Below are 9,804 nucleotides of genomic sequence, written 5' to 3' on the forward strand. Positions count from 1 at the left end.
GCGTCAGTAATGTCTTGGTTATTGGCATGTAATTGATGGGCATAGCACAGCTTGATACAACAACAAAAAAACGCAATATGCGGGGAAATGAGAGAAATTGATTTATTCGAGTAATTATAACCAGATCTCGAACGAAGCAGGCAGTCCACAAAAAAGACTGTAGGCCTGCCTGTATGTGCATTGGTGCTGTTCAGAGCGGCTCATGGTTGATTTAGCTATGTAAAACGGACTACGTGTAGCCTATCATTCCCCCCTGGACAGCCCATTAAGTTTAGCTGTGTGATGAGCGCATATGCTACAGCTATCGCAAGACAAAACAGTGACGTCCGTCCACAGTTTCCTCCAGGTTGAGCTCTCTCTGGGTCAGAAGTGAACGTTTCACACAAATCCTACTTTCACTACGGTCTCGTGTGTGTTTCTTTCAAGAATGCCCAATGAGAAAGTCGGCCTCGATGTCTTGCTACCCAATAAGAACGCCAGTGGAAGTGGGCTGGTCCTGAGCAGCTCGAGAGCGAGATTGAGATAGTTTGGAGACGAGGTCTGGACATGAATTCCACTCCTCTAGCGTCCCTAATTTAGAGAAGTGTATGCAGTGAGGGGTCTGTGCGCCTTTCCACGTGGAATTCCGATAGGAGCTGGGACTGAACTAACTGGCTCGAGTGGTGAACTCGGTTCAGGACAGGTGGAATCCCCTGCGGGCATAGCGAGCGTAGTGAAGGTTATGAGATATTTTCATTCTCTGAGGTAAGTAGAAAACATCGAAGAAATGTAGGCTATATATTTCCACATGCTATAGGCTTGGTCATTATAGTAGTATTCTCATTCGTTTGTTTATGGTTTATTATTATATATTTGTTTTCGATTATTGTTATTATTAGGCTATTATTATTATTACGATTATTATTATTTGTTGATGTTATTATTATTAAAATATACACTGTAAAAAGTAGGCTAATTGGTTCCGTTAAAAAAAAACGTTTTGTGGGAACCCGTTGCCTAGAAACATTCGAGTAACCCAACTCAAATTATGTCAGTGCTTAAAGTAATAAAGTGACATCAGCACCCATATGGTTATCTTTTTAAGTTGTAAATACTTAGCTGTTTTGTGTTTTATGATCTTTTTGACACTAAATTGAATTATGTATTCTGAACAATAACAATTGAAGTTACTTGAACATTAATATTTGTTCTAGTGAACAGAAAAATGTAGGATCCCTTTTACTTCAATTATTAACGTTCCTTCCAGTTTTTTGTTCTAGTGTAAGTAGTAAGTAGTTCTGATTAGTCATTTTCAGTGGTCGTGTCTTAAGGTTCAACATTGTTTTATGTATTTGACGATTTGTAATTTTAGCCCACCTTAATTAAGCAGACATTGTTGAGCACGGTGCTCACTCCTCTATAAGTGGAGGTAGAACTGTAAACACGACAGAATGCTGCATTAGCCTCTGTCATTATGAGTGGTGCACAACCTAACCTTGTTGATGGTGGGAAAGGCTTGTCTCATTATTGAACATCAATTTTCCTGACTGTTTGATATCCGTTCATCATGATCAATTCCACTTCATAGCACAACAAACTGCTTAATACAATTTTAGAAATATACTTGTCTTTCTTCAAACATGCATAGAACATTGTGTAAAAGTATCATGAAGTCTAAAAACGTTGAATTACCCACAATCCTCTAAAAACAGAGCCACATGGCACTATTACCTATTCATAACTTAATCCTTCTACATCAGCACAACACATATAAATCAAGTGTCTGACTACTACTTTATTATGTTAAGTAAAGACGTAAAACATTATAGAATCAAGTAAGAACAACTATTTAATACATGTTAGATATACTTTAAAATATTAAGTAATCTAACTTGTAAAAACTAAATATTTTTAGATTAGCAGAACACAAATAAATAAAGTTATATTTACTCAATAATCACATTTTTGTTAACAGTACTCAAAACCTTATTCAGTGATACGAGATCTTATTGCCCTCTGAGTTAGTACCACTTTTATGATTTGAGTTCTACTGATCATTGGAGATGTTTGAGTAGCCACTACTCAATTTATGCAATGAGTTAGTCAATTACTTTTTACAGTGTATGAGCAAACAACCACATTAAAGCCATAATAAAGCCACATTGTCACATGCATAACGCATAATTAAATCCATATGTTAATTTGACTATGATAGCCTAAACGTTTTGGTTTGAAACTTAAGGTATGCGTTTTGGGATGAAAATGCATTTTTACTTGTCGATTAACAAGATATTGGTAGGCTTATAATGATATTATGGCGTGTGTTGTGCCCTTTGTTTTTCAGGGCATGGAGGAATATCTGTTGGCAGTTTACACGGTGGACAGGCCTCTTCCCATTCTAAGTGAGAATTAATGGCGTGTGCGTTCAAGAAATTCTCCATTTACACAAGACTAACACGGGATATCAAATTATCCATTCGGCGCTTGTTTCGGTGAAGGAATTCGGGAATTTTCTGAAGTGCATTGGATTCAGTTTGTAACTGAGAAGTGTCGCATGTTTTAGTTGAAAAATAAAAGCCAAAACCATGACAAATAAACAAAACGGAAATCTGTAATCGTTTTTTGATGGACCGATATGTGAGTAAAGGAATGATATAGCCTAACATTTAACAAAAGGAGGGAGAGAGAGAACACACAATGAAGGAGAAATCAAAAACTGCCGCAAGGACTAGACGAGAAAAGGAGAACAGCGAATTTTATGAACTGGCCAAAATGTTGCCTTTACCCTCGGCTATTACGTCGCAGCTGGACAAAGCGTCTATAATACGACTGACAACAAGTTATCTGAAGATGAGAATTGTCTTTCCTCAGGGTATGTATATTTTCAGATTCAACAATTCACACTTCTTTTATATGCAATTTGCCATTCATAGGCTAGGCTATAGGCCTATATGTATTTGTATTTATCTTTATAGCATATCTCTTGTCTGGATTCTTAGTTTTGTTTTATTTATTCACCTGCATTGGCATACTGATTACGGTATTATAAGTGTATACCCTAATTTGTTTATTATGCATAGGCATATGCACATTAACATAGCGTTATAGCCTGTCCCATGTCTTTTGAGCTATAGTTATTGCTACAATACCGCTACAGAATAGGCAAGTGTGTAATTTCATACTTGCGTGCGTGTGCCGTGTACGGGCGCGTGCGAATGATAATCGTGCATCTCTGTCTCGGCGCGCACACGTTTACGCCATTTTTGGGGTCAGAGAATCGAAAATCGTAGGTAAGGAAGGCCATTAGCCACAATCTTCCCCCGGTTTCAACAGGCTGCTTTGCTGCGTGACAGAGGACAAGCCGCACCAATTACATAAAACGCACAGCGTGCCGCTGGCCGACCTCAGGCGCGAAACAGAGCCCTGTGATTGAGTGGGAGTAATTGATCCACTCAAGCCGCTTTTGCTTTTTCCGGATAAAGAATGGAATATATGAACTCCGGAAAATTGCTGAAGATATAGGGTGTGGTAACGAATAGCATATAGGCTACACATGTGGACCTATTGGCTATTTAGGCCTGCACTGCAGGTTTGATCTTTACCATAAAGTTTCTCACTTTGGGGTTTAGGTAAAACCATGACAAATGCAAGGAATTACAGTTTTTCAATAAGCAGGCCTATAGTTTAGACCTATTGCGTCAGCCATATCATGATGTGACAGCTGTTACGACAGTGTTATGGCAGATCACCTAAACTGAATGGACACTTCACGTAGACAATCACAAGTACACGTTGCAAGAAATCACAAGGTAGGCTACTTAAACGTGATGATAAACAGTAGCAGATATGACTGATTACTTGAAAAAAAACTATGCCAGCAGTTTAAAACTAATTCAGGATCGGTGGGTCCCATGCGGGATGGTTGCGCTAACGCACGCTAATGCGATTAGCATGAGGTTGTAGGTAACAAGAACATTTCCCAGGACATAGACATATCTGATATTGGCAGAAAACTAAATTCTTGTTAATCTAACTGCACTATCCAATTTACAGTAGCTATTACAGTGAAATAATACCATTCTATTGTCTGAGGAGAGTGCACAGTTTTGAACATGAAAAGTTATTAATAAACAAATTATGCACATTTGGGCAGTCTTGATACCTTTTTAACAGAAATTCAATGGTTCATTGGATCAGTCTAAAACTTTGCACATACCCTGCTGCCATCTAGTGTCCAAAATCTAAATTGCAACTGGGCTGGAATAATACATTATGACCTTTCTCATACATTTCAAAAAAGGTATTTTTTCTTTGTATTATCTTTTAACAGATCTAATGTGTTATATTATCCATACATTCATTTCACATTTCCACAAACTTCAAAGTGTTTCCTTTCAAATGGTACCAAGAATATGCATATCCTTGCTTCAGCGACTGATGTCATTTTCGAGGTTTTAACTTGTGAATAGCACTTTTTATAATGCTAGTACATTTTATGACATATAGCCTAGGCTACTGATACAAAAACCAACGCCCTAATTTGGAATGCTTTCTCTGGGCTATTGGAAACAATATGAAGGTTTGTGTTTGCATTAACCTATCAGCCATTATGTTTCATAAATCACTGAATCTTGCTCATTAGAATAATCATTAATAGGTTTTATTTTGATTGTGCCCAAGTAGGTCTATATTTGATGACCATGACGAAAATATATTTTTTCTGCGGTATGATTGAAGTTATCAATTGCTTGTAGCAAACGTAAGCCTATATGAAATGTAGATAAAATAGCAGCAAGAAAATGTATTTCGCACTATGATTTACATCAATAGGCTATACGCATTTTAAAAAGGCCTGTATTGAAATTGAAATGTTTTGGTATTGACACTAGGCGTCCGTTATTTTTGTATTTTCTATTTCACCTTTATTTAACCAGGTAGGCCAGTTGAGAACAAGTTCTCATTTACAACTGCGAATTATGAAGAGAAAAAAATACAATATGCCTAAATAAAAAAGTCTGACATTAGTCTAAAACAAAATAAAGGAAAGAAAACCGTTGTCGGCTCAAACTAATAGTCAATGGTCAACAAAGGCAATGGCCTATTTGTGTATACCTACTTGCAGCCACTGTTGGGCTAATGTGTTAACCATTTGTAATGGGTTAGGCTATTGTAACCGGAAAAACCGTCCAAGTACAGCTTGTCTGAAACATCGTAAGTATCTGAAAAATACCCTAGAGCAGAGACGAGAGATGTTAAGTTTCTCTGTCACATCGCCTATACGCTATTTGTTTGGGGCACTTGACGTCAGTTAGACAGTACTTCAAACGCCGGGTGCATCTATTCTTTGCCTATTATATTATAAGACACGTAGACCTGACGATTCACATTGAATCCGGCTTCGCTTCTTGAATACATCAGACAAATTAGTTTAAGCTGCACTCATTGTGACCTCTGTGGTAGGTGAGTTGAAGTGTGAGCAAAGCACAGCTCGAGCCATGATTGCAGCAGCTAGTTGAACATGGCGCGCGTCTCTCAGAAAAGACAGCCAGACAGGCCTACACAACACCATGTAATATTTTATATAATCCTATATAGATTTATGTGAAAACATAAGCATACAATATTAATATTACATGTAAATGCTTTAACAGTTTCAAAAGTTGATAACATGGAATTAATCACAATCGATTTACCATTGATGCATGTGTTTGCCGTCATTGTGCATTTTCGAATATGTGTCCACGCAGCATGCCTACTTTCGATGGTTCAAGTATGGAAGTGAAATTAACAATAAATTACCAAAGTCTAAAAATAGAAGTTCATGCAAAAAGTATTGTAATTGCGAAAATATCAAATACGTATTGTGTAATATATAAAGGAAATACAGGTTATACTCTCCTCGTCCATTAGGCTACTATGCATGTCTGCGCCAAGCTCAATGTAAACCAACGCTGCATGCTGTTGTCAGAGGATGAGGTTACTTTGCATGCTTGCAGAATGTAAAATAATTTCTCCACAGCAGCTGGGCTCATTTGACTACTAAACAAATAAGGAGATGAACCGTTCAAGAAGCTATTTCAAATGTTGACCAAATAATTTGTGTATTTTTTGTTGAGCTGTGTAAACGCAAATTAATCGTTTGGACAATATTGAAATGTGAAATGGTGATGGATTATTCGAGTTTTTACTCAGACCCTGATTGATTTTGTAGGCTATGATTAGCATTTTATTTCTATAGCCAAGAAGAGCCGCTTCGAGTTATGTTGGTTCCCTCGAGGTTGTCATGTTCAATGGATTTGCAGTTTTGATATTAGGCTATTTGCGCAATTTCGATCGATTTTTACAGCATTTTCTTCATCGTACTTTTACACAAATAGCTATGTATTATTAATCATATGATTAATATATCAAGCATACTGCCACAATAAAAGTCATAATAAAGATGCATTGTCACATGCGTTATGTGTATTATTGCACGACTATGGTTTACCTAGGGAAAAGTAGCCTAGCTGATAGGCTTTGTTGGCGGCAGGTAGCCATAGTGGTTAAGAGTGTTGGGCCAGTAACAGTAAAGGTCGTTGGTTTGAATCTCCGAGCGGACTAGGTGAAACATGTGCCGTTGAGCAAGGCACTTAACCCTAATTGCTCCTGTAAATCGCTCTGGATGAGAGCTAAATGACTCAAATGTAAATGTTGGCGTTGTGCTTTGTTTCAGGTTTGGGTGAGGCTTGGGGTCACACGAGTCGAACGAGATCTTTGGACAATGTAGGACGTGAGCTGGGATCCCACCTTCTCCAGGTAATTTGGAAAGTTTAGCCTATTCATTTATTGGCAAAATCACTGCAAAATATTCTTATTTAAACGGCCTACTGATAATGAAAAAATACTACTTAAGATGGGGTGGGACCCCACATACTGCAGGTAATTTAGAAAGCTTAGGCTACTAATATAATTTTATAAAATCATAGGCAATTAAGTACAATATTATATATTATACTAAAAATGAAAATAATAATTCTGAAGCTTTATAGGCCTATCTAGCGATCTTATGTTACATTTCATATTTTAAATAACATGCGGTGAGTGCTTTTGAATTAATACTGCAGTTGATCTGTGCATTAATTCATTCATTTTTTCTACAGACACTGGATGGCTTCATCTTTGTTGTGGCACCGGATGGAAAGATCATGTACATCTCCGAGACTGCATCAGTCCATTTGGGACTCTCTCAGGTCTGCAACTTATTTAGTGTTTTTGTTTTTTCAAGTTTTAGGCTAGTATTTTTGCCTATACCATTTGCACTAAGAGCGCGTGATATGTTTAAAACGTTATTCGTGTTAGATATTATGGAATCATGTTTGAATTGTTTGAGTGATTAATAACATTTAATTACCGACGTAATTCTTAATTCTTAACAGGTAGAGCTGACCGGAAACAGTATTTACGAATATGTCCACCCCGCAGACCACGACGAAATGACTGCAGTCCTGACACCACATCAGCCGTACCACTCGCATTTCGTTCAAGGTAGGCTAGGCCAAATAAATACATTAGGCCCAATTCCGAGAGAATGAAACCACATATCGAATTCATTTTTGTACGTTGGATAAATAGACTACTATATTTTCTGTCTTCTCTCCCAGAATACGAGATGGAGCGCTCTTTCTTCTTGAGGATGAAATGCGTGCTGGCGAAGAGGAACGCTGGCCTCACCAGCGGTGGATATAAGGTAGACAATTAATATATGGAAGTAGGCCTATATATTGTTGTCTGAAAAATGATATCGATGTTGCATAAAAATGCTATTGATTTAATAGACAATTGACGCCAAATTGATTTTCGCGTTGTTACGCGTAACGCTAGGCCTACCTTGACAGATATGGTAGCAGAAGGTGAATGTTGAACTTTTGTTCTATTTCGCGCAAAACACTGTCGGTGTGTTCGAAGCGAAAGCATAAGCGCATGTAATTAAAAAGACAGCGGACCTTTTTTTCAACAACAATGTTATGAGTAGCAAGGGTTGTCTAATTTCCCTATCAACCACACCAGGTAATTCACTGCAGCGGTTACCTGAAGATCCGTCAGTACAGCCTGGACATGTCGCCTTTCGACGGCTGCTACCAGAACGTGGGCCTTGTGGCGGTGGGACACTCTTTGCCTCCCAGCGCTGTGACGGAGATTAAGCTGCACAGCAACATGTTCATGTTCAGAGCCAGCCTCGACATGAAACTAATCTTCCTTGACTCGAGGTAGGCCTACAGCAAAACATACACAAAAAACATGGGATTAAGCCTATGATAGATATGGAGGAGAATAATTTAAAACATAGGCGTACAGCAGGTGTTTTGATGAGCCAGCCATTGCATAAAAGGGCTCAAGTTTTTTAAAATTTAGTTTTTTTTCTTTTTTTCAGCTAGTTCTCTGACAGTTGTTAAATTAGTATTAAATCCACAACTTAATGGTATAAAAACAGTATCAAATTCACTAACATGAAATGCCACAATATATTACATTATGATTGGTTTTACAATGTCTTATTGAACCTAAAAACTGAAATGTTTTATTGTCTTAAAATGGACTGCAGGACCACAACCAACTGTGGTCCAATTTAGCAAATGTTCTGTTCCTTAGCATGAAAACAAGTTTGGATCAAATAGAACTCTAAGCATATATTGATACATGGAGGGAGAACAGTGTATATATTAATACATGGAGGGAGAACAGTGTATATATTGATGTGTGGAGGGAGAACAGTGTATATATTGATGTGTGGAGGGAGAACAGTGTATATATTGATGTGTGGAGGGAGAACAGTGTATATATTGATGTGTGGAGGGAGAACAGTGTATATATTGATGTGTGGAGGGAGAACACTGTATATATTGATACATGGAGGGAGAACACTGTATATATTGATACATGGAGGGAGAACAGTGTATATATTGATACATGGAGGGAGAACAGTGTATATATTGATGTGTGGAGGGAGAACACTGTATATATTGATGTGTGGAGGGAGAACAGTGTATATATTGATGTGTGGAGGGAGAACAGTGTATATATTGATGTGTGGAGGGAGAACACTGTATATATTGATGTGTGGAGGGAGAACACTGTATATAGTGATACATGGAGGGAGAACACTGTATATATTGATACATGGAGGGATAACAGTGTATATATTGATACATGGAGGGAGAACACTGTATATATTGATACATGGAGGGAGAACACTGTATATATTGATGTGTGGAGGGAGAAAAGTGAGGACATTAATACATGACAGTCTCAGGAAAAATAAAGCAATGTTATTGCACTGACTTCTGCCATGACTAAAGAGAGGGAGACATTTTTGGGGTTAATGAGTCACTTTGTTCTCCCTCCCTCCCTCCCTCCCTCCCTCCCTCCCTCCCTCCCTCCCTCCCTCCCTCCCTCCCTCCCTCCCTAGGGTGGCAGAGCTGACGGGCTACGAGCCACAGGACCTCATTGAGAAGACCCTGTACCACCACGTCCATAGCTGTGACACCTTCCACCTACGATGTGCCCACCACTTGTGTAAGTTATTTACAGTAGGTTTGGCCCTGCCTCCTTACACTCTACCTTTTACTTTACTGTACTTTAGGTTACTTTACTGTACTTTAGGTTACTTTACTGTACTCTAGGCTACTTTACTGTACTTTAGGTTACTTTGCTGTACTTTAGGTTACTTTGCTGTACTCTAGGCTACTTTACTGTACTTTAGGTTACTTTGCTGTACTTTAGGTTACTTTACTGTACTTTAGGTTACTTTGCTGTACTTTAGGTTACTTTGCTGTACTCTAGGCT

At 38.2% G+C, this 9,804-nt stretch overlaps 1 protein-coding gene across 1 annotated transcript in view; it reads left to right on the forward strand.

The window, feature by feature from the left end:
- The first annotated feature begins 272 nt into the window (after positions 1–272).
- LOC110529182 (single-minded homolog 1) overlaps positions 273–9,804 on the forward strand; it is a 17,575-nt gene continuing 8,043 nt past the window's right edge. Inside the window, exons 1-8 of the mRNA XM_036984750.1 lie at positions 273–744; positions 2,324–2,851; positions 6,695–6,777; positions 7,122–7,211; positions 7,398–7,506; positions 7,623–7,708; positions 8,029–8,228; positions 9,428–9,534. Coding sequence (XP_036840645.1) covers positions 2,677–2,851; positions 6,695–6,777; positions 7,122–7,211; positions 7,398–7,506; positions 7,623–7,708; positions 8,029–8,228; positions 9,428–9,534 — 850 coding nt within the window. The 5' untranslated portion in view covers positions 273–744; positions 2,324–2,676. The remainder of the gene's footprint in view (positions 745–2,323; positions 2,852–6,694; positions 6,778–7,121; positions 7,212–7,397; positions 7,507–7,622; positions 7,709–8,028; positions 8,229–9,427; positions 9,535–9,804) is intronic.

Source organism: Oncorhynchus mykiss, chromosome 8, assembly GCF_013265735.2.
Source record: "Oncorhynchus mykiss isolate Arlee chromosome 8, USDA_OmykA_1.1, whole genome shotgun sequence".
In the NCBI taxonomy this organism is placed as follows: Eukaryota; Metazoa; Chordata; class Actinopteri; order Salmoniformes; family Salmonidae; genus Oncorhynchus; species Oncorhynchus mykiss.